This window comes from Chionomys nivalis, chromosome 21 (genome assembly GCF_950005125.1).
Source record: "Chionomys nivalis chromosome 21, mChiNiv1.1, whole genome shotgun sequence".
Classification (NCBI taxonomy): Eukaryota; Metazoa; Chordata; class Mammalia; order Rodentia; family Cricetidae; genus Chionomys; species Chionomys nivalis.
The window spans coordinates 3,736,125-3,761,427 of NC_080106.1; the positions used below are offsets into that span (position 1 = coordinate 3,736,125).

General features: G+C 49.6%; 1 protein-coding gene across 2 annotated transcripts in view; it reads left to right on the forward strand.

Moving 5' to 3' along the window:
- Window positions 1-25,303, forward strand: part of Pcnx2 (pecanex 2) — a 117,551-nt gene that overhangs the window by 76,592 nt on the left and 15,656 nt on the right. For both annotated transcript variants that reach the window (XM_057753362.1, XM_057753363.1), the window contains exons 22-28: window positions 3,933-4,041; window positions 7,564-7,693; window positions 11,994-12,052; window positions 13,138-13,353; window positions 19,309-19,562; window positions 21,145-21,378; window positions 22,839-22,960. In XM_057753362.1, the coding sequence (XP_057609345.1) occupies window positions 3,933-4,041; window positions 7,564-7,693; window positions 11,994-12,052; window positions 13,138-13,353; window positions 19,309-19,562; window positions 21,145-21,378; window positions 22,839-22,960 (1,124 nt within the window). The remainder of the gene's footprint in view (window positions 1-3,932; window positions 4,042-7,563; window positions 7,694-11,993; window positions 12,053-13,137; window positions 13,354-19,308; window positions 19,563-21,144; window positions 21,379-22,838; window positions 22,961-25,303) is intronic.

Consider the following 25,303-nt stretch of genomic DNA (forward strand, 5'->3'; position numbering starts at 1 on the left):
CTGCCTGATGTCTTGCCCCAGTCTAGGTCCTCCCTGCTGGGGGTGAGACTGCTCACAGTGAGCTGGACCCTCCTACATCAGTCCAGAATCAAGAAAACTCCCTATAGACCTGCCATTCTGATAAAGACAGTTCCTCAGCTGATAGGTAGGTGAAGTTGGCAAAACCTGATGAGAATGGCCTTGTGCCGATGCTCTTTCTGCATCTTCCAGTTGGATGCTGGTGTTAGAGGTGTGCACCACCACACTCACTTTGTGTAGTGTTGGGGCTGGAACCCAGAGCCTCGCCAACGCCAGACAACCACGCTACCACTTGAGTCACCTCCTATGGATCCTTTTGATCAAAATGCATGTGATTTCAGACAGAACCAAACTAGGAACTTTCCTGTTTTCTCTAATTGAAACGACATTTAAGAACTGTCACTTAAATCAAGCATGGTGGCACAGGGCTGAAATCCTAATACTCAGGAGATAGAGGCAGGATGATGAAAATTTTAAGGTCGTCCTTGGCTACATAAAACTCTCGCAATGCTCTGGGAGCTTTCTGGTCCATCCCGATCTGGAACCACAGTAGGCTGTGTGTGGAGGACACTGGGTGGCTAGGGCTGTCTCATTATAAGCAGAGCAAAGATGTCAAAGAGCCTTGCATACCATCCCATCGGCCCAGGGACTTTTATAAAAACCATTTTGTCTTGAATAAATTTTGCAAAAGGATGTGGTTGCATGACCTGAGAAAACCCTGCCATCCCATAGCACACTGAACATGAAATTCTGCAGACCATTAGTTCAACGTGGGTGCTTTTGCCACTCAGGAAATTAAAATTAACGGCGAGACTGTTTCATGGCGATACTGCTTTAATAATTGCTACCAAGCCACAATGTGCAGCCTTGTTGTGGAGGACCGCAGTTCATGTTCAAGGTCTCTGCAGCCGTCTCTAAATGGCATTTTCTTGTACTTCATGCATACGGGTGGATAATCCTGTATTTAAAATGAATTGCTTTTTTTTTTTTAAGAGTTTGGGATTTTAGAAAATAGTTTATTCAAAAAAACTTTGTTCCAAAATCAGTTATTGGACTGGGAAGGTGGCTCAGTTGGTAAAGCACTTGCTGCACAGGCATGAGAGTCCAAGTTCAGGTCCCCAGAACCTAGGAATGACGGCATGCTCCGGCAATTGCAGTCATCGTCGGGTAGAGAGGAAGAGTCTAGGGCTCACTGACCAGACAGCCTAACCAAGTCAGCTAGCTCAAAAAAATAGGATATTGAACATTTAAGGAAGACACATGACACCCGGCCTCGGGGCGCCACACACATATGCGCATGCGCACCCAAACCGCGCGCAAAAACCAGGAAGATTGCTATGATTGCCAAGCACTGTCCTGGAGCCATCAGTCCATAGTGTGGTTGGCAACCCAGCCCTGGGACTCTGCGTGGGCCAGGCACCACCCTGAACACTTGGCTCATTTCACAGCTTGGCCGGCCTGTGCCCGTCAGTTTATAGGTGAGGAAACTGAAGCGGGAGAATAGTGAGTCGTGGGACGGTCTCATGACTGCAGGCGGGAGAACTGGGTTCTGTGGTGACACCAGGTAAGCCTGGGACAGGAGGCTCGTGAGTAAGGAGGTCATTGCATGGAAGCTTCCAGAAAGCACATGGAAGCGGTGCCCAGCTAGCCTTTGTGAGTGGGAATGCAGGTGCTGACTGGAGCTTTGAGGAAGAAGGGGGTCAGGCAGGTGGAGTCTACGGAAGCTTCCAGAAGCTTCGAAAGGCTCAAGAATATAGGTTGGGGCATGTGCAAAGGGCGTCATGGTGGCTGGGAGGGGCAAAGGCTTGGGGAGGGAAGGTGTGTTCTAAGCATCTAGAAATAAATCAGAATTGGCATTGTGAGCTGGACTCTGTGCCTAGAAAGAAGTGCTGTAGTTAGGACTCAGGTCCTGTGTTGGTGAAAAGGTAGGGAAACAGGTGTAGCTTGGCAAGAATCACTTGTTTGTGACTCTTTAGAGATGTGTAGCTGCTGGTAGTGTTGTGACTCTTTAAAGATGTGTGGGTGCTGGTGGTGGTGTGTGCTTGTGTGTGTGTGTACCTGTGTGTGTATACCTGTGTGTGTGCCTCTGTGTATGTGCCTGTGTGTGTGCCTATGTGTGTGTGCCTGTGTGTGTGCTGTGTGTGTGCATGTGCCTGTGTGAGTGTGCATGTGCCTATGTGTGTGTGCCTGTGTGTGTGCCTATGTGTGTGTGCCTGTGTGCATGCCTATGTGTATGTGCCTGTGTGTATCTGTGTGTGTGCATGTGCCTCTGTGTGTGTGCTGTGTGTGTGTCCCCTTATGTAGCTCAGGCTGTCCTTGAGCTCTATCTTTGACCCTCATCTTCTGGAGTCCTGGGGTTGCAGGCATTCCTCAGTGTCTTTTGGAAATAAGCTATGTGGTTCATGATAGGAGCTTGAACCAGGGTGGTAGAAGGGAGGAGAAGAACAGGAAAGGGACCAAAGAGAGTAGAAACCCTGGTGGCCTGTCTTGTTGGAGGACACGGGGACTTGACATGCTTGTGTAGAACACTCCAGCCCATAGTATTAAACCCACATGGTCCTGGACACTCAGCCTCTTCCTTGGGGACCCATGAAAAGGTGGTGAAGGAACTAGAAAGAGCTGACAGCCAGTCGCCCCGCCTCTCCGGAGACAGAACTCAGCCAAGCTTACCTCTGACCCCCGAGTCTCCTGTTTAGCATCCTGTGATACCCTGGCACCACGCCCTTCATGATATTCATGAGGGAATGGAGACGTGGGGAGATGTAGGGAAGAACGGAGATAGCTGGGGCCCGGGCGCAATTAGAGTGAGAAACTGCTGGGTTTGGAATCCTCCGACGTCTGATTACTGCTTTTGCTTCTGCATAAATACAAACTGCTTTGCCAAGCAAAAAATAATTGTAATAGATTCATTTAATCACAACGCCACTGTGTTGGACCTACAAGGGCTTTGTGCTTGCAGATATGCCTGCCCTCCCTGGGGCTGTCTGTCTGACTGCGTGGCTGGGCCTGACCTACTTACTGGCTTCCTGGGAAGGTGTCTGAAGAGCCTCCCAGGACACAGCTACCCAGGGAACACAGGCAGAGGAATTTTTCATCGCCCGGTCCTTTAGGGGGAAGGGGGTATATCACTTAAGAAAGTCTTGTTCATGCTTTCAGTTTTCACCTAGACATGAGCCACAGATGAACTCTTAACAGTGACCTACAGTAGGGGGGCAGGAGGGTTTGCAGTCCTGGGGTGGTCCGTCTGTTGCAGGGAACCTGAGCTTGTCTGGTTGGGTTAATGGTGGGGGAAAGGAAATCCCAACCTAAAGGGAATCCTCTATCCCAGAAGGAGGCCAAGGATGGAAACTGGGTTAGAGCATCTTGTCACTGTCACATAGAGTCTGGGACAATGCAGATCAGGGAGACTGGGCTTCCTGTGCCTCTAAGAGATGGGATATTGGGCTGGTGAGGTGGCTCGGCGAGTAAAGGCGATTGCTATAAGTTCAAACTCTGAAACTCGTGTAAAAACAAAGGAGAGAAGAGACTTCACAAAATTGCTCTCTGACCTCCACATACATAACGTGGCATCCATGCCCCCTCCCTGCATCAAGCAGTCACAGACATACACACACAAAAACAATTTAGAGTATCTTTTAAATGATTAGACTGAGCTGTGATCATCGCGCTGAGAAAGGCAGACTCTGAGCCAGTGTTTGGATCTGTTGAGATGAGCCAGACAAGCCTCTCTGCTTGACCTGTGGCCTCTGGGGAACATCCACATCAAATGCTGTTTCACACCACCCACTGGGAGGTGGAAGCCAGCAGTGATCTCATGGCCCATACGTACCCCAAAACCAATGTCCTTTAAATGACCTTGATGTGGTGACCAGGGCCAGCGCTGTCTCATCTAACCTTTGTCTCTTCACTTTCAGCTCGGGGACCTGCTTCACAAGCTGCAGTTTGTCCTGGCCTACGTGGCCCCTTGGCAGATGGCCTGGGGTTCCTCATTTCACGTGTTTGCCCAGCTCTTCGCCATCCCTCATATCCTTTCTGCTTGCTCTCTCCTGCCGAGCGGAGGTTTGCATTTTACAGGCTGGGGCTCTCCACTGACCAGGCAGTAACAGCACTGTAACACCTGCCTGGTTACATTTTAACAGGGGTAGTGGGGGCACTCTGGGTCCCCTCCAGGTCACCTAACCTTAAAAGACACTGGGTCATTCTAGACTCTGCCTGCTCCTCAATGCATGCTCAGCGGTTATTTTTTTTAAACATTTTATTTTTTTATTTAGAGGGAGGCATGTGCCATAGAACAAGTATGAAGGTCAGAGAACAATTTGTAGAAATTGGTTCGCCCCTTCTGACACGTGGGTCCCGGGAACAGAACTCAGGTCATCCAGCTGGAGACAAGTGTCTGTGCTTACCATGTCATTTTGTTAGCCGAACTCTTTTTTTCTGAGGCTCCCATTTCCCGACTCCAGGTATGCGGTCAGAGAGTTCTCCTTTTATATGAAAATAACTGATTAAATAATTGGGTTGTCATATGCAAACTTGTACACATCCATTTACCCTTAACGTTATAGATAAGGTTAATGAATTCAATATTTTCTTTATTAATTGTATCTACTTCATCAATACTAAGAAATCTAGAATTAGATACAAGTAGAATTACCCCTAAATACTTCCAGAGACTACAAAATTAATCATGCTTTTATTTTGTGGTCGCCAGGCAGGACTGGTTTCTGTACATTTTTAATGTGTTTCCATAATGATAATTAGCTTTAAATCAATTTAATTCAGTTCAAAGCAAGTTGGAGATGCCATTTCTAATGATTGCATTGACACAGATAACTAAATTTTATGCCCAATGCAGAGAGACATGAAAGTTGATTTTTAAAAGTCATTCATGGTGACACACACCAGTAATCCTAGCATCCAGGAAGAAGAGGCAGGAGGATTGTCTACAAACTCCAGGTAGGTCAGATCTACATAGTCCAGGCTGGTCAGGTTACGTTGCCAGACTTCATCAAAACTACAGCAAAACCAACAAAGAAAACACCAGAATACACTTGAAGAGAGAGGTTTGATGTCAGCCTAAAATTCTGTCCCTCGAGCTTTCCTGTGCCACTGATTCTAGTGATTTAGTAATTTTGTACCCATGATTCTGGTCACAAGGCTCAGAGCCACTGCCATCAGAACCCTGTAGGATGCAGAGGTAGATCCCTAGGCTCTGCACAACTTCCAGGTCAGATTCAGGGGCGGGTCTGTCACGACGACAAACACTCTTACCAAAAGCAACTGAGGGAGGGAAGGGTTTATTTGGCTTAGGTTCTGGGTTCCGGTGGAATTGTCATGGAGGGAAGTCGAGGCGGAAACTCAAGCAGCAGCAGCTAGTTCATCACACCCACAGCTAAGGGCGGTGAGAAAGGAGCGCATCCTTGCCTGCTGCCTCTCATGTGCTCGGCTTCCTTTACACCGCCCAGCCCATGACGTGGTGCCACCCATATTTGGTCGCTATTATAGCTTGCAGGGTTCATCACTGGGGGAGTGAAACTGATGATCACTTGTGCACAGCGTGATATATTCCTGTTCTTAGACCTACGCTGATATTTCTAAATCCTTTCAGGGTGATTTGGCAGAATAAGCAAAGAAGGAAAAAATGTTTGTGCTGCCCTTTAACTGCAAGCCACTTTGTTTCCCTAAACAGAGTCCTTTAAACAAAGATAGAGGGACTTCTTATTTCTGATGTATTTCTGAGGTTTCTCGCCTGGAATTTCAAGCATGTTTCTTAAATGAAAATTATCAATGAAATACAAGTGCATAGTGAAGAACCACCGTGGTAGTTTAAAGTGGGACGCTCAGATCCCCAGCCTTTCATGACTGGTAGAGCTTCCTGTCAGTATCTACACTTGATAGGTAAGTGTGGGTCCCAGTGATTCCTCGTGGCTCCATGGCTTGGGTGCCTATCTGTTGGGTTCATGCCAGACCCTGTGTTGACGACTCAGCCAGTCCCCAGAGAATCAAATTAGCCAGCATGGCTTAAAGCCAAGTGCTTCTGTTTGTAGATGCCTTCTCTTATGTCCTGGAGAATTGAGGCCTAGGAACTCATTCCGTAGAGTGTTCGCCTTGCTAGCAGGAGGACCTGAGTTAGACTCCTAGAACTCATGGAAACCGAGGCTGGATGTGCTGATTGGCACTTGTAATCTCCATGACAGAGAGGCTGCGGAGGCAGGAAGATTCTGGAAATCACTAGTCAGTGCACTTCGCAGCCTCCTCGGTGAGCTTCAGGTCAACGGGAGCCCCTGTCTCCAAAAACAAAGTGGCTGTGTCTGAGGAAAGCCAGGCAAATTGAGCTCTGGCCTTTACATGAAAATGCATCCAAGTACACACACACACACACACACACACACGAAATGGAGACACTCAAGATGCATATTTGACAACCAGTTTTAGAATATCCCATTCATCTCTTCCCTAAGACTGGCCCTTGCATGACGTCATTTATTCCCTTCTGCTAAAATGAGGCCTTCCAACTGCCCTGCGCTGGCCACTGCCTCCAAAACTTCTCCTTCTCTGCAGACCTCCCCCTCCTTGTTCAGTGATGAAGATCAGGACTCTTACCACCCCGCGTCCACACGAGGTGAAGGGTGGAGAAGCTGGGTATACATAACGGTCCAGAGAAAGGTGCCAGACCCCTAAATCTCAGCCTGGATCCCCACTAATTGCCAAACGTTAATTATCTCATCACCCTATTAAGAAATGTGGGCTCCATCCCACACCGAGAACCGGGCTAATTTGCTCTATTTGGGGATTGAGTTAGCTTTCCAGCCAGCAGGGCACTGTGGATAAATTGCTTTCTCCAGTTCTAGCCTGTTTTCCCCCTTGCCACCTCCACTGGCTTCTGAGCTTCCTGCCTCTGGGGAGAAGAGCACACCCTTTGAACATGTGTAGACACTGGGCCCAGCTATCGTCTCCCCGTAATTAGACGGCCTTCCCTAATTATCGCCACTAAACGCACATTGTGAGGAGGGAAACTTAAGCCTCTAACGATTTTCATAGAGTGCTTAATTATTGGTGTTTGAGGGTTCCATTTTAATTGTACTTTCCTCTGGTCATCTGCCTTGTGGGCTGACCTTTGGGCCCTTCCTGTTGGAAGGAACTGAAGGAGGCTTTGGCGGACCGCTGCTCTAGCACTCCAGGGCCTGTATTGGTGTTCCTAGTCACAGGTCAGCTGTCCCATGGAGAGTCTCTTCGTTCATTCCCTTCTCTACCCTACAGCTCTCCTCCCCTAGAGTGCCCAAGCTTTTCATTTGTGTGTGTGTGTGTGTGTGTGTGTGTGTGTTCATATGCACACACACAGAAGCTTGAGGTCAGTGCTGGAGTCTTCATTGATAGCCTCCTTGTAGCCCAGATTGGCCTTGAATTCTTGCTGTAGCTAGGATGACCTTTAACTTCTGTCCCTCTGCCTAGTGCCAGGATACAGATGAGTGACACCATGATCCGTGGACACGTGTTTAAAGCTCTGCTAACGACAGCGCGTATTCTGCCTTAACCCCATCCTCTCAGACTCAGCCATGCTTTTCTTCCAGACGTTTGCCACCTCCATCTTCTCTACACCCCTGAGCCCTTTCCTGGGGAGCGTCATATTCATCACTTCCTATGTCAGGCCGGTGAAGTTCTGGGAGAGAAGCTATAAGTAAGAACCTGACATCACCACTAAGTCTCTGTACGCCATGTGCCCAGCACCTACTCCCTACCCCTCTTGGAGATTTTGAACTGTTTACATCCTCTGGAGAGTGGGGCTGATCCAGGCTCCCATGGTTCCCCAGTTCAAAGTGTGAATACGTGGTTTGCTGCTGATGTGGTGTGAATCAGGGGTTCTGCTGCTGGTGCTGTGTGAACCAGGGATCTGCTGTGGTGCAGTGTGAATCAGGGGTCTGCTGTGGTGCAGTGTGAATCGGGTCTACTGTTGTGCAGTGTGAACCAGGGATCTGCTGTGGTGCAGTGTGAATCAGGGGTCTGCTGTGGTGCAGTGTGAATCGGGTCTACTGTTGTGCAGTGTGAACCAGGGATCTGCTGTGGTGCAGTGTGAATCAGGGGTTCTGCTGCTGGTGCAGTGTGAACCAGGGATCTGCTGTGGTGCAGTGTGAATCAGGGATCTTCTGTGGTGCAGTGTGAACCAGGGATCTGCTGTGGTGCAGTGTGAATCAGGTCTGCTGTTGGTACAGTGTGAATCTGTGGTCTACAGGTCCAGCTATAAAAGGAAAGAGTTAAGCTGTCAATTCTTAGCGGCTAGCCCAAGGGATGTGATAGGCAAGTTATGGCCCATGTTCTTTGATATGCCGGGATTGCTTTGCTGTGTCCCTTCTGTGAGCATTGGAAACTCACCACAGCTCTGCATAGACAGTGCATCACCGAACCTGTACGACACATTTACTCACCTTTTCCTTGACTATTTGGACCTGCCACCAGTTTCCCGGGAGCAGTGGTGGGATGGTGTATCTTGTTGCTATTTTCTGAGAGTGGGGTTGGAATCCAGAGCCCAGAACACACTGAGTCCACTCTACCACCCTTCATTAAGGACAAAAACAATATGGGCACAATGACTTACTGAGAGTCGGGGGGTGGGGGGCGGTGTTTGTTTGTTTGTTTGTTTCCAAGACTGGATCTAATGTGTTCCTGGACTTGTCTCAAAATCCTTATGTAGCTAAAGATGACCTTGAATTTCTGATCATCCTCCTGTCTCTACCTTGCTAGCGTAGCTCATGTCCCCAGGGTCAGCTGGTCAGTCCCATGCTGGCGTGAATGCTCAGCTTGCATCTTTAAGACCATAGTGACAGTCGTGCGTCTCTTTGGGTCTCACTCCAGAGGTTCTCCGATGTCCTGATTTGCTCTTTCAGACAACAGAGAGCTAGGGATAAGACAGATGAGGTGACTCTCCCCTCCGTACCCCATACAAGTTCAGTCAACAAAAATTCCAAACCAAGCGTGCAGAAGGAAGTTTTAAAAAATACCCTGGAGAGAAATGAAGTGGAATAGAACAACATTAGAGTAATCGGAGTCCAAACGTGGACTTTGAACCAGCAATATTGCAGTCAGACCAGGGCTAGAAGGGCCGTCCATTCCTAACCACAGGGACAAATGCTGTCTGCCTTACTCCAGTCAGGAGCAGCGTAACGAATGGGAGCGGTCTCCCATGAACAACCACTGTGCTGGCAAAGCGACCGTGAAATGGTTTCAGCAAACTATGTAAGGTGCACATCTGAACCCATGTGGCAGAGCAGGTGACTGGCTTAGGAGATGTATTCAGGTGGGGCAGGATTGTCGGGAGGAGGCCAGCTCTGTTCCCTGCATGCTGTGCTGATACAGGAAGAGTTACCTCCCAACAGGTCAGTTTCTCTGGAGAGACCTCTCAGAGGCCTGTTCAAGGCACTGGCCTAGACCTCCACAGGACACAGTGACTTCGCAGAGCAAGTTTTGGAAAAGATATCCCACCCACAGGTGCATGCCCAGCTGACCGGCCTGCATCCCAGAGATGGGGGAGGGCAAGATGGAAGCAACAGATCGGATGGTGTGCGATGGGGTGGTTCAGGCAGGAATCCAATTACAGAGGTAATTAGCACCTCTCAGTCGTGAGCACCAAGGTTCCACGCGGACCTCACTGGAGGAGAACTCGGATTATAGACCACTGGAGGCTTCCCTTCCAAGATGGAGATGTCCTGGGCCTGGGAGTACCTGGTGGCCTGGCGGAGCTCAGACTGTTCAGAGCTCTGGAAGCTTCCCTTCTGAGAGGGAGATGCCCTAGGCCTGAAGGTACTTGGTGACCTGGCGGAGCTCATGAGGACTTAGTGAGCTTTCTCTGTTCCAAAGAGGCTGTCACCTTTGGAAAGACAGCATTGCAGTGGACGGAGCTTTAGAAAGTCTCTACATTCCCTAAGGAGTGGGATAATTGACTTTCTTTTGGCTCAGTCCCATGTTAAAAATTGTTTATTCTGCAGCTGGAAATTCCATTTGTCCTAGGTCTTAAGGTGAAATTAAAATTCCGTTTAGGGATTCAGTGTGCAGACATGGGACCTCGGCCTTCATTATGCAGGATTCGGTTGTTTGCTTGGTCTTGTGTGGCTCTGCTGTTTTGAGAGATGCCGCGAGGCTGTTTGGGAGGGAAGCTGAGGCGGGAGGGAGCAGCGTGCTGAGGTTCATGCCTGTTGAGTGCATTCACAGAGCCATTGTCTGCAGTCCTTCTGTGGAATCAGCCGTCAGATCCACACTGGACCCTAACTACGTGGCTGGTGAATGTCTAAGGCAGATACGGAAGCAAGTGATGCTTTTGTTTTGTTTTTTTTTCCTGAAGATGGGCCACTTCATTGATTCAAATATAATCCCATCCTAGTATTCTTGTAATCAGTTCCAATCCCTGGGAGGCAGGTTCAGCCATGAGATCTGCGTCCCAGTGACATTCCTTGACATTCCTGACAAATGCTCATTGTTGGTCAGGTCACACCGAGCGTGTCAGTGCCTTTAAATCGAAGTCAAGTGGGAAGCATCAGGGGCAGCTGGATGGGCTTGGCAAATGGCTCAACCAGTAAAGCACCTGCCTGAAGGCATAAGGATCGAGTTTAGATCTCCAGAACCCGTACAAAATACCAGCGGTGTGAGCCTGGGATCCCGGCAGCAGGATGGGAAGCAGGGACAGGCAGATTCTTGAAAGCCGATGGGCCAGGTAGCCTGGCTCGTGGGATGAAGTTGCAGGCCAATGAAAGACCCCAACTCAACAAAAGCTGAAAGGCACCTGAGGGCCAACGGCCTAGATTATCTCCTGCGCCTGCAGACATACACACACACACACATGCACACACGCACACATGCATACACGCACACACACACATGCATACACGCACACATGCTTACACACATACACACATGCATGTACTCACAGCTGTTTCTCTTCCTAGGAGACATCATAGTAAGAAATCCTTCAGAAGTGCCAGAAGTGCCAGTGGGACCCTGTGTATAATGTGGTGTTCATGCTGTTGTGTTTTGACAAAAAGCCTTTCTTAATGTTGGTGGGGTGGACTTAACATTGTGAAATCACCATGTTTATCCCAGATAAACATCATCATCTTCCTGACAACCTCTGCCATTTAAAGGCTGATGAGGCTGGTACTCTGTGTCTGAAATGCAAAGTAGAGCACACACTGACATTCAGGGGTCTTGAGGCATGTGGATGAAAGACAGGCATTGTCTCAGGGGTACTGGTAGGTTGCGCAGCAATGCCAAAGGTTCTCAACCTGTGGGTTGTGACTCCTTTGGGGGTTGCATATCCTTTCCCCACTGTTGACTCTCAGAAGATGCATTGTCAGGGTGGACCCTGTTCTGGCAACCCCTTCTTTCCAGAGCTGCAGAAAATCTGGCCCTTTCCTAAGTTTGTAAGTTATTCTGATGGCTCAACCAAAGAAAAACATGTAAGTATGTCCATACTTGTAGAAGCTTGTGGCAGAGATGCCGACTACCCACAGGCATTTTCTAGAACCAACTGGAATCACAGATGCTTTGTGTGAACACCGAAATGGGCTGGTGGGTGGCTAATGCCAAGCTTGGTGACCTGAGTTTGATCCCCAGTACACACATCATGGAGGGTGAGCACAGACTCCTGCAATTTGTCCCTTCTCTGGCCTCCACAGGAGAGCCATGACATGCACATATACACAAAGAGAGAGAAAGAAGAGGGAAGGGAGAGAGGGAGAAGGAGAGAGAGAGAGAGAGAGAGAGAGGGAGAGAGAGAGGGAGAAAGGGAGGAGAGAGATGATAATAAAACATATATCTTTTTAATTCCGAATTCCGAGCGGGAAGAGTATTTCAGTGGCCATGTCCCTTTTCCCCTGTCCCTTTTCCCCTGTAGCACCCTGCAGGTCCCACCTCACACCTGTTCGGTCCACCAGCTTCGTAATGGGCAGAGATCTAACCATTAATCTTTTACTTTCTGTGGCCCCTTCTAGTACAAGGCGTGTGGATAATTCCAACACAAGATTGGCTGTGCAAATGGAAAGAGACCCAGGTAAGTGCTTTTTCTTTTTTAAAAAAATTATTTATTTATATTTTATACACATTAGCGTTTTGCCTGCATGCATGTCTGTGTGAGGGTGTTGGATCCTCTGGAACTGGAGTTACCGATAGTTGTGAGCTGCCCTGTTGGTGCTGGGGATTGAACCCTGGTCCTCTGGAAGAGCAGCTCTCACCCTCCCTCCAGCTGAGTGTCAAATCTTAACCAATGTGCAGCCCCTGACAGAATCACACCTTGGTCAGGGTATGGAACCCACACTCTCAGTCCCTGCTGGGGGGCACACAAATGAGCAGCCGCTGTGGGAATGGTGGGCCCAGGCCCAAATGTTTACTGGAAAGCAATGAGAAGTTGGTTTGGTTTTGTGTTTGTTTTACACATGATTGTACACACTGAGACAGCCCCAACGTCCTTTCTGTATGCATGGAAGCTGTGGAACATTTGAGACAGGAGATGTTAAGTAGAGAATTAAGGTACAGACCTAGAGCTCAGAAGTGTGTGTATGTGTGTGTATGTGCACACATGCCCATGTATATGTGTCATGTGTTTGTGGAGCCAAGAGGTCAGCCTTGAGTGTTCCTCCTCAGGATGAGGAGTACCTTGTGTTTTGAATAGAGGTCCATCACTGGCCTGGAGCTAGCTCAATGGACTAGGGTATCCGGCCAGAGAGCTCTGGGGATCACTTCTCTCTTTCTTTCCCTGGTGTTGGGATTAAAGTGCCTGTCACTATGATTGTCTTTTTAAAAACACGTGTCCTAGAGAATGAACTTGGGTCCCCATTCTCACACAACAGGCACAGCCAGGCCCCCCAAAGTCGGAGTGTTGAGCTAAGTTTAACACAGGATTGTATAAGTAATTTGCCCTTAGACAGTAATGCATCTGTATGAAGTTACCACAGGGTCTAGAGGGACGGCCTAGGAGGTCTCAGGATAATCCGCCAAAATAAATGGGAAGTAGGTACTTTTGTGTACGTGAAAACTCCGACCTTACCAAAGGGCAGCTCTCTGTTTCAGGATCTGAGCATAAGATGGCGTGTTGCTTCTGGGTAAACCCTCACCCCTTTCCTTTCTGCCTGCCTTCAGGGAGCGATGACAACAATCTCAACTCCATCTTCTATGAGCACCTGACACGGACCCTGCAGGAGTCCCTCTGTGGAGACCTGGTGCTTGGCCGTTGGGGCAACTACAGCTCCGGTGACTGCTTCATTTTGGCTTCGGATGACCTCAATGCCTTTGTCCACCTGATCGAGATTGGGAACGGTCTCGTCACCTTTCAGCTTCGAGGACTAGAGTTCCGAGGTAGGGGTCTCCATGCTTGTGGAGTGTTAGGCAGAGGACAGTGCGGTTGTGGCAGCACTGGAACTTGGGGTGTTAGGTGGAGGACAGTGCAGTTACAGCAGCACTGGAACTCGGGGTGTTGGGTGGAGGACAGTGCGGTTATGGCAGCGCTGGAACTGGGGGTGTTAGGTGGAGAACAGGGCAGTTGCAGCAGAGCTGGAACCCGGGGTATTAGGTGGAGGACCGTGCAGAGCACTGCTCGGAAGCCACCATCAGGGGTGAGGAGATGACTCACTCACTGAAAGCATGGACAACTCTTGCAAAAGCCTGCGTTTGAATCCAGCATCCAGAAGGTTGCAGCATCCAGGACTCCCATTCCAGGGGTTCCGATGCAACTTGGCCTTTGTGGGCACCTGGACTCTCATGCGCACACTCAGACACATGCACACAAATAGAAATGAACAGAACAAACCTTCTAGAGAAGATGTCACCAAGAAGGGCTTGGGGACGGTTCTGTTGCATGGGATCAAGGCTGCCTCTCCAGTTGAGCAGACGTTCTGACAAGCACACCTCAGTCAGCAGGGGAAACAGTAGCGCCCTCTGGTCTGTCCTCTGCTGTCTGATCCACCCAGATGGAGCACTCCTGCCCTGACAGTCAGGAGCCATCCCTGCTGATGTCTTTTCCCTAACTGAACTGCATCCCGTAAACCACGAGCCCCATGGAACACCTCCTTTTATAAATTGCTTCAGCTGAGTTATTTTACCACAGCAGAGAGAAAAGTAATTAATATAGAGTCAATTCTAGCTATAGCTCAAAGTCAGGCGGTAGAAAAAATACCATATCTCCTCGTCCTGTGTCACGGTGTGTGAGAGGCATGGTTTGCTGGGGCTCAACATTGCCACAGCATACTGGATTCCTGAAACCTCACAGGGTAAAATACAGAAGGGGTTCCCAGCATGGCCAAAGTTGGGGCTATGTAAGCAGGCTTCTGGGAGGGACTGTCGGTTGGGGGGTTACGGCTTTGTCTTCTTCCAGTCAACCACAGTGGGCATGTCACCTGACTGTAAGATTAGCACAGAAGCCATATCTTGAGGGTAGAAATGGCAGCCAGCCTGCCCGCATCCCACAGCTCTCCTACAGTGCATTTTCTCTGACCTAGTTTGATTTTAAACATAGAGACTTAAAAGCCCCATAGCCTGACAGAACTCAAGCTCTGAGGAAGAGCTACCTTGACCCCAAAGGACTGTGGTAGGGTTTATTCTCGTTGCAGCATCGATTACAATATTTCCTTGGAGGTCGGTTTTCTTCTTGGGTGGTGTTCTAGGTCTCTTTTTCTTCATTCTACTTTTCTTCTGAATTCCCTGTCTTCTGAAAGAGCAGGTTTTATTTTGGTCAAATTTAATCTAGCTGGGCACGGTCTGGGAGACACAGTCTCTCTCTGGAACTCTACTGAGGAAGCCAGGAGAGGGAGTGGGGGCTGTTTGCACATTCGCAGCTTGTTCTGGCTCCCTCTCTCACTCTCTCCCTCCCTTCCTCTCTCATGGCTAGTGATCAAACTCAGAACCACATGCATGCCAGGCAAGTCCTCTACCACCGGGCTATACTTTCTCAGGAAGAAAGAAAGAAATCTACCCCAGAGGTCATGGGGAAGAGTCCTCTGCCCCGCCCCCAGCCCCAACCCCTGAAGGAGAAGCCCCAAGTTAACAGGAGGTCTGAGCATCAAGCCATAGAAATCAACCCATTTTAACATAAGAGGAGAAGGGTTTATGGGAAATACATCCAGGGATGAAGACTTCCTGAGTAATGTGGGAGGGCCTGGGGCGGCTGGGCAAGTTCAAGTCTACAATCACACAACAGGGGGCTGGAGCGATGGCTAAGAGCAGTTGATACTCTTCCCAAAACCTGGATTTTACTGCTCAGCATCAAGTCCAGGGGGTCTGATGCCCTTTTCTGCCTTCTTTGAGCACTTATATACCCATGGCAGACACACCACACATGTGAACACACACACACACTTATATAAACCTTAAACTCACATGCCAGCTGCAAAGGACCCAGGGCTGCCCCCACATTGCTGATCCCTGCGCTTGAACCCTCGGATACCTCTGTCCCCTGAGAGCAGATAAACAGCTTCTACAGCGGCCTCTCCTACATGCACCCATCACTGGCCTCTCTGTGCTGTCAGTTCAGTCCAAGTCTAGGTTAAGTAGATCAGAGCACCAAAGTCAAGGACACATGCATGTCTCTGGGTCAGAGGGTATCTGGCTTTTCATTTCTCCTAGTGGGACATGGTTGCTGAGGCTTAAGTGGTGGGCATAGCTGTTGAAGAAAGGCCAGTGCTCTAACGATACAGCTGAGGCTGAGACCGTGACACAGTGTGCTTTTCCTTTCAGATGTAGAGGTAGCAAGATACAGAGCCACTACTTTCAACATCGCCAGGTGCCCCAGCCAGTGCTTCTTTATGTTCTGCTTTCAAGGTCGCCTCGAGTGTCAGTGTGGAGCGTGGCAGCGAGGGGAAGCGTGCAGGGGAGGTGGTAGCAGGCCAGGTTGAGCCCAGAATGGGTCATTTCCTTCTATGTCTCATGGTCCCTATAGAAGTGGTGAACCACCTGGAAAGCAAGTAGAGCTCTTGTTGGAGTTTCCCATCCTTCTGTGATCGCTTAGTCGGGTGACCTGGACAGATGGGTTAGCCATTTCTGTGAGGAGAGGATAAACATGCATACGGAGTCACCTTAAAGGACCCCGGTGAGGTGTGGCCTTTAAGGTGATTAATAATTCAAGGGTTGACAGATTAATATCAGCTGAACGTCCAAGTCAGAGTCATAAACAAAGCGTGTGCCAGTGGGCCCCAGACGGCCTGAAGGGAAGGGTAGGGGCTGCAGATCCAATGATGCTGTCAGGAGGTGAGAGACAGGAACAAAGAGTCAAGGCAGGGGACTGGTCTTTTTTATAAGATGCCTGTGAACTCGGGCTCAGGAGAGAGAACCTTGAAGGTAATAGCTACCCTCAGGAGAGGCATCGTCCTTCCTCCCAACCCCCTAACTAACTCCAAAAGAAAAGCAGGGGAGAAGAAGGTCCCTGGGCTCACCGCTAGATCAGGGTGCAGCTGGGCAACCATGTGGCTCTCCATCTGGACAGTGTGACTGTGGGGCACTTGCTGGAATCTCTGCCACAGTATTTACTTGGTTCCCAGGCTCAGTAGTTGTCTCCCACATAGCCTTCTGACAGCTCCACACCGCATTCCTCCCTGGAAAAACCAATCTACTTTCATATCAGGATCTTCAGTGAACATCCCAGCGGCTTAGCTTTACAGGGCCTCAGCTTCTGTCCCGGGCCTCAATGCACGAGCCCACCGCTGTCACAGGCGTTGACACCAGAGGATGAGCTGAGTAGGGAAGCGGGCATGGGTTTTGGAATGCATGAAAAGCGTGACACTTGTAAACAGGCATGTTAAGATATGGCGTGATCTTCTCTACGCCGCACTGGCTCTCTGAGTGTGAACGCGGAAGGACGGGATGGGGGCTAACCACCGGAGAGTCACAGAGGAAGCCAAGAACAGGAAGCAAAGGTGTGAGAGAGATGACAGTGCTCTGTCAGTCTATGAAAGGAGAAAAGCAAACAAACGAGGAAATAGAAAACAGGACCCCAGTGACAGTGTCAAGGAAATGTGAGCCCAGCGAAGGGGCAATGAAATGGGGAGCTGAAATACTAGAGAAGACAAAGGTGGTCCCTGGAGGCTGGGATGCTCTGGGATGCTATTTGGAGGGAAACAGGTTTTGGTAAACCACATCTAGGGGTGTTGCAGTGACTATGACCGGAAGAGGGAAGGAGAGATGAAGGAAGGAAGGAAGGAAGGAAGGAAGGAAGGAAGGAAGGAAGGAAGGAAGGAAGGAAAGGAGGTCATAGGGTGAAGGAAGGGCAGGAGAGAGAAAGGAAAGAGAAAGAGGAGGGGAGAGGGAGGCAGAAAAGGAATGGAGGAAGGGCAGAAAGAAATGAAGGAGGGAGGGAGGGAGGGAGGGAGGGAGGGAGGGAGGGAGGGAGGGAGGGAGGGAGGGGACATGAAGAAGACCGGGAAGGGAGGAGGAAAGAATGGGGTGAAGAGAGAAGATGAGGAGGAAGGGGAGGAGGGAAGGGAGTGGAGAGAGGAGATGAGGAGGAAGGGGATGAGGGAAGGGAATGGAGAGAGGAGAGAAGAAGGAAGAAGGGGAGGAGGAGGAATGGAGAGAGAAGAGGAGGAGAAAGAGGAGAAGGGAGAGTGGAGACAGGAGAGGAGGAGGAAGGGGACAAGGGCAGTAGAGAGAGGAGAGGAGGAGGAAGGGGAGGAAGGAGGGAATGGAGAGAAGAGAGAAGGGGAAGAAAGAAGAGGAGAGAGGGAAGTTCAATAAGGAAAGACTGAAATAAAGAATCTCTAAACGTTTTAAAAGTCTATTTGATGTTAAATTTTTAAATCCCATTTTCTCAGAATTCTTTCAAATTTTCATGTGGCCCCACCCTGCAGGCCACTCCTCAGCATCTTGATGGACCTCGCAGAAGGGACACAGAAAGCACAGGCATTTATTAGGGTGAAGCCACCCACTCTCCTTGGAGCTGGGGAATATGAAAAAGCAAGATTTATGCTCCTGTCTGAGGGAGATGTTATCAGTGTTCTCACGGTTTGGCTGACCCCCATAATCACTGGCCCACGGGGACGTGTGGAAACATCCGCGTAGCCTAATCTTATCCAAAGCAAACCCAACCCGGATCTTTATCTTAGCTGGCAGATCCACACAGCTCTCCCACTAATCTCAAACTCCAGTTTTCTTCCTCTTGGCGACAGTCACTGCTTCGTCATGCCTCTGGGTTTTATGTCTGTGCAGCTTGCGTGGTCTGTTGACTCCCTGAGTTCCAGACTTCATTCATAAAGTAGAGCGCTGTCCCCCACGAATGCTAGCACACATAGTTCTCTTCACTTCTAATTGGAGGAGCCCAAGGCATGTCGGTGTATGTGGAGGGTCTAGGTGAGCAGGCTGTGTCCTGTGGGCACTAGCAGAGTCTCTGCCCCCTTAGCATCTGCCTCAGGAAGGCTGTGTGAGGAGGAGGTGTTCTGAATGACCCATGAACTAGAAAGACCCCTCCTCTGAGTCTGGTTGGTTGTGTTGTTGTTCTGGCCTGTAAAGAGAGAGGAAGTTGGGACATCTTACTCCCAGAGATGATTACTGAATTACACATTTCAACATTTGCTGTGTACTGGGCTGCCTGGTGTGCCTGGAAGCTTTGATTAGTTCCACTTTTTAGGTGTGTGTGTGTGTATGTACATCTGTGTGTATGACCTTTCTGTGTATTTTCGCACACGTTTGTGGAGGCCAGAGGTTGATGCCGGGTGTTTTTTGTAGTGTCTCGCCACTCCTTTCTTTTTTATTATTGTTGAGACAAAGCCTCTCACTGAAGCAGGAGCTCAGTGACTTGGCTAGTCTTGCTGGCCAGCAAGCTCCAGGGATTGCCCTGTTCCTGGGATTAGAGGCTTGAGCTCCAGTTCCGGGGAGGCAGAGCTGACCTAGCCAATTTACTGAGCTCCCATCCATGGAGAGACCGTCTCAAAACAACAAGGCAGAGGGCTCCTGAGAACCCTCCCCAGGGTAAACTCTTGCCTATGTATCTACCTACCTCCCTACCTACACACACACACACACACACACACACACACACCCCTTTCATATAGGTACACACCCCAAAAGTTATTCATGGCTGTTTAGTAGGCCTGCTTTAAAATGAAGAACACACACTTGACTCCAGCACCTCCTAGCACCTTCAGAGACACCTCACGGACTACAAAGAGGGCTTGGTGACTAAGAGCACTGGCTGCCCTTCCAGAGGAACCGGGTGTGATTTTCAACACACACACGGCAGCTCACACCTGTCTATAATTCCAGATCCAGATCACCTGACACCCTCTTCTGACCTCTGTGTGACCTAATGCCTCTTGTGTCCTTGGCCAGGGACCTACTGCCAGCAGAGGGAGGTGGAGGCCATCATGGAAGGTGACGAGGACGACAGAGGCTGCTGCTGCTGCAAGCCTGGCCACCTGCCACACCTGCTGTCCTGCAACGCCGCCTTCCACCTGCGCTGGCTCACCTGGGAGATCACGCACACACAGTACATCCTGGAGGGCTATCGCATCATGGACAACAATGCAGCCACCATGCTGCAGGTGTTTGACCTCCGCCGGGTACTCGTCCGCTACTATGTCAAGGTGTGTTGTGCTTCCCAACACTAGGGGTGGCGCCTAGGAAGTGGGGAGAGAGAGTGAAAGGCGGGGTTCCTGGAAATCTCTACACAAAGTGGCATGACGAGGTTTTTCCCAGCTTCCCAATGAGAGATGCAGTCAGGCTTGGGGACCTCTTCTTTCTTGAAAGACACAACAGGGCTTTGTGTTAGCCTAAGTCTGGGCACAGCAAGCTGGCTACAACCTTGACTGTCCATTTCTACCACAGCAGGGGCGCTTGTTGTGATGGCCAATTTAAATACCCAGGGCAATATCAGCAGGTCCGTGTTAGAGTTACAGATTACATTATTAGCTCTGTACAGATGGTTCAGTTTAAAACCAGAGTTTGGATTGGAGATGTAACCCAGGTGGCAGAGTGCTTGCCTAGCATGCAGAGTCCTGGGCTCAATCCCCAGCACTGCATACAACCTCATGTTGTGGTTGTTGTACATCTATAAGTCCCAGTCTCAAGAGGAGGAGGAAGGGCAGAAGCTCAATGTTACATAGAGAGTTCCAAACCATCCTACAAAAGACCCTGTTTCTACATTCAATCCAAAGATTAGGAAGAAAAATGATTTAAAAAAAAAAAAAACAGAGAGGAGGGAGAAAGGGACAGGGAAAGAGAAGAGGAAGGGAGGAAAGGGAAAGGGGAAAGGAAAAAGACAAGAAAAGAAGTGTGCAGCTGGATGCCCTGTGAAGAAAAATGTGGTTCTGGCTCAGGGTACCGAGTGCTGGCCTGGGCTGAGCTGTGTTCTAAGGAAAAGGGACCAGAAAGACAGGAGGGGACAGAGGAAACCCTTGTGAGGGACCCTATGCTGGGGGAAGGCTATGGACGGTGACAAGCCTACTGAGGACTCCACAATTTAGTGCTGTCCTGTGGGGTGTCTCCTCAACCACCAGGGCCAGGACTGTCGATCTGTGTGAGGCCAGAGGGAAATTTGTTCAACACAGCTCAGTAGCCAGTGTTAGTTCCAACTATTTTAGGCATATTTAAGCACAGCACAATTTTAGAAAAAAAAATGTCCTGGTGATAATTAACTCAATCCTCTGTGTACAACAAAGCTTGCTACATGGTAACATTGCAACTTTTTCCAAAGTCCATATGACCTCTTCCATAAAGATGGGTTCTATTAACTGAGAAACAATGCTCAAGATGAGGGTCTAGGGAGGAAGAATCTGGGGGGATTCAGGTGTGCTCTGGCCCTGCAGATAACACAGAAGTCCCCAGGCCATTAGCCACGTCATTCCAAGTCATGTGGGCAGACTGGCTATATATCTGTTCTTTTGAAGAGACCACCCTGCGTGTTTAACATTCCTGGTTTCCTTAGCGATTATCTATGAGCAAAAGGACCTCATGTCCTCTACACTGTGCTGATAGCCAAAAGGTACCCATCAGAGACCTCAGACCCCTGCAGCCAAAGCTGTCTTTGATGGAGACAAAGATGTCTCCCCTTAGCCTCCGAGCCATCTTTCTAGACCCTCCTTACTGAGGCCTGATAAATCAAAACAGTGAGGTCTTCCTGGCTGCCAACTGGCTATGAGATCTCACAGTCTCGCTTGCTTTCTGCAGAGCATAATATACTACATGGTCACTTCCCCCAAACTCCTCTCGTGGGTCAAGAACGAACCCCTGCTGCAGTCCCTCCAGCCCTTCGCCAAGTGGCACCACATCGAGCGTGACCTTGCAATGTTTAACATCAACATCGACGATGATTACGTCCCTTGTCTCCAGGGCATCACACGGGCGAGTTACTGCACTGTGTTCCTGGAGTGGATTCAGTACTGCGCAGGGAAAAGACAGGAGGTAGGAGGGGTCCTGGGGCTGAGCCACTGAGGACGAGCCTACACAGCAAGGGTCCTTAGCCTCCGTTCTCTTACTGCACTCCAAGGTAGATAATAAGAAAATAGAGGTGAAAAAAATATTTTTTAACAAACATTCAGTGCTCAAGCAAGTAAATGTTTAGTACTTAATTGGGAGATAATGGGGTTTGTCTCCAGTGACAGAACTTTGAAAGTATCCGTTCCTATAATCGGGGCTCAGGGTCAGTGTAGTTTAAGTCGCTAGAGTAGCATCAAGATGCTGGAAATTTCCTTGTTTAATATTGCATTTTGTGTGTGTGTGTGTGTGTGTGTGTGCGCGCGTGCTCACGTGCATGTGCGTGTGCATTGTGTGTGTGACTTATGTCAGAAACCCCAGTGCCAGTGAGGGGGTGCTGAGACAGGAGGATTGCTGGGGTCTTATTGGCCACCAGCCCAGTACCAAACCAGTGAGTTCCAGGTTTAGTGAGATACCCTATCTCAAAAGAATCATGAGGAATTCATGACTATGGGTACACATACACACACACTAATAAATTAAATTGAATAAATTTGTGTTTGGAGGGCTTTAATACTCAGCACCACCAATAAAACCAAACTTTTAAATTTTTGTTATAATTTTACTTTATTTGGTGCCTGTGAGTGGGCACAGGCACGTGGAGGTCAGAGGTCAGTGTCAGGCGTCTCGCTCAATCACCATGTCTCGCTCAAGACACCATGGCCAAGGCAACCCTTATAAAAAGGCATTTAACTGGGGGCTTGCTTATGGCTTCAGAGGCTTGGTTCATTGTTACCGTGGTAGAGGGCATGGGGGTACACAGGCAGAGTTTGTACTAGACAGACAGCTGAGAGTTCTACATTCTTATCCATAGGCAGAGGGACAGAAACTGGGCCTGGTTTGGGCTTTTAAAACCTCAAAGTCACCTTCAGCGACTCACTTCCTCCAACAAGGACACACCTCCTAATCCTTCTCAAATAGTGCCACTCTCTGGTGACTTAGCATTCAAATATACGAACCTATAGGGGCCATTCTTACCAAAACCACCACATCGGCTTTGAGGCTTTATGGCCTAGCTCTGCATCCTGTTCAGGTTCTGCTTCCTGACTGCACACGTGACCAGCCACCCTCCCCTCCTTGCCCCCATGCCTTCCCTACCATGACGGACTTTGCTTCTTCTGTGGGCCAGAATAATGCCCTTCTTCCTTAAATTGCTTCTTGTCAGAAATGTCATGAAAACATTGAGAAAAGAAAGTGGTATGTGCTCTCCCCATGTGTGTCTTTCTCATGTCCAACCACGGGAGAGACTGCCTTGGGCAGCAACAGACTCCCCTCTCCAGGGTCACTTCAGAGGTGCCCAGTTAGCTACAGTGTCTGCCTGCAAGCCTGCTGCAGCCACACACGTGAGAGCCTGGGTGACAGCTGGCTTCACATCCTTGTTCTTTCAGCTCTCCAAGGCCCTGGACCCTGTGGACAGCGATGAAGACTCACCTCTGGTGACACTTTCCTTTGCCCTGTGCATTCTGGGAAGGCGAGCTCTGGGAACAGCTGCACACAATATGGCTATGAGGTACCAGAGAGACAGCTGGGATATTTTAGGCTTGTGCAGGTGCCTGGAGTTTGTGTTTGATGGGTTCTGTCAGTCATTTTTTTTTATTTCAACCTGGCCTGTTTGCAAGCCGTTGAGATGCATCTTTCCTTGGGAAATCAGGCTGGGTTTGCAGAATGTTCTGGTCATTGCAACCTTTAGATTGTTGCATTTGGAAATATCGCTATGGGTGGTTAGAACCCAGGGGTCCCAGGTCTCAGACCTTCTAGGTTGTAAGGGTTCGGCTAAGATAAAAGGTTTACCTAGTGTGCCTAAAGCCCTGGGTTCAGTCCCCAACACTGCATAAGCCATGCATGGTGACATATACCTGTAATTCCTTCAGTGTGGAGGTAGAAGCAGAGGATCAGAAGTTCAAGGTCATCCTCAGCTACTTAGTGAGTTCAAGGGCAGCCTGAGATATGTGACACCCTATATTCAAATAAAATGGTTGCAAGCCTCCTTATGGATACTTGCCTGGTACCTAGCAAAGTTGATATTTGGGAAAGGTTCATCCCTATCATTTTCCCCAGACCCCCTTTCACCCTCTGTCCCCTGAGCAGGATCTGCCACAGACAAGCTGTGCCTGGGCCCTGCTGTCCCTCTTTTCCAGCTAAGATGCTCTAACTGGGGACATCCACCACCCCCAGTCACAGGGCATCAGTGGCTATTGTGTGGCTTCATCTTTGGTACTCAGCACTAGAGAAACTGGGGTGGGGGGGCAGGATGCAAGCTCCTGACTTACAGGGATCAAAGTGGGCTGTCAGCTAAAGTGAAAATCTTGGTGCATGAGGGAACATTTGAGTTTAAAAGACAGGGGGAATATGGGGCCATGGGTAGAGTTTATGGTCAAGTATTTGCCTGGCACGTATCCAACTCTGGTTGGATTCCCAACACTAGAGGAAAACGAGGAGGCAGGAAGGTGGGAAAGCACGAGCCCCGGAGTTGCTCAGCTACTCCAGTGTCTACCAATTCCTCCCGCCTGTTTAGCTTCTGTGTTGCCCTGTCCTGTGCTTGGCTGTGGTGCCAGAAGCTGCCTGGGCATTAGCTGTGTGATGGCTCGTGTAGTCTGAGCTTAGGAATGTTGTAGCTTTTGGAGTGGCACCATGTTTTCTCCTGACCACGTGGATCTTTTCCCCTGGCATGGTTCCCACCATGCACCCTCAGTGTCTGGGCCACTAGGGCACACCTGCATCCCTCAGCTTCAGCCAGCAGGCCCATAGGACAACATGAATGCTGACAGAGGCATTGATTGGGAATTGTCCCCAACCTGTCAGTGGCTCTCTAACTCACAATGAAGAAATAAGGTCTGGGAAGATGGCTTAGGAAAAAGTGCTCACGCAGCACAGGACTTGAGTTCAGTCCCACTTCAAAACCTGGGTACAGCCGGGTGGTGGCGGCGCACGCCTTTAATCCCAGCACTCTGGAGGCAGAGGCAGGCGGATCTCTGTGAGTTCGAGGCCAGCCTGGTTTACAAGAGCTAGTTCCAGGACAGGAACCAAAAACTACGGAGAAACCTTGTCTTGAAAAATCAAAAAACAAAACAAAACAAAAACCTGGGTATGGTGTCATGCATACCTGACACCCCAGTGCTGGGAGGCAGAGACAGGGGGGTGTGGGGAGTAGAGTCTCTGGATCCCTTCACTCGCAGGGAGGTTCCCGCCCTGAAGGAACAGCAGGGCATTTGGGGTGTTCTTCACCACCTAGGAACAAGCTGGGCTCCCCCAAGGGAATATTTTGATTTTAGAACACACTGGGCTTTAGCATGTCCCTGATGGCAATAGTTGAAAGCCACCATGGAAAGGCACAGATGAAACAAGGTCAGGCTGGTCAGGGACTGTGCTCAGGAGCCATGCTGGGGTTTTGTTTGATTGGTTGATCGGTTTTGGTTGTTTTGTCTGATGACTGTGATCTAGATGCCCATGAGGTGGCACTGGTCACCTGGCCCACTGTGTTCGGTGAACTGGTGTGCCAAGGAGGTGACTGCGACAGCAAAGCCAATGTCTTGTCTGTGGCTGCTCCAGAGGGGAATGAGGCACACGGGAAGAGAGCTCACTAGGGTCCTGGAGCTGGCATCTTGAGCACTGGGTATCCCTGTGGCTGATGAGCTAGGCCAGAGGACACAGCGGTGAGTCACCTCATTGTCAGCCCCCTCAGTAGCTGCACTGCTCTTGCAAAGTCCGGAAGTCACAGTGTGAAGGGTGGCGGTGGAACAAGTCAGTCTGTGCTGGGCCAATCCTGATGGGTCCGTCCTGCAGAAACTGTCCCTGAGACACAGTTGTTTCCCCAAAACCTAAGGTCCAAGCCCAGCTAATGACCCTGGGCAGT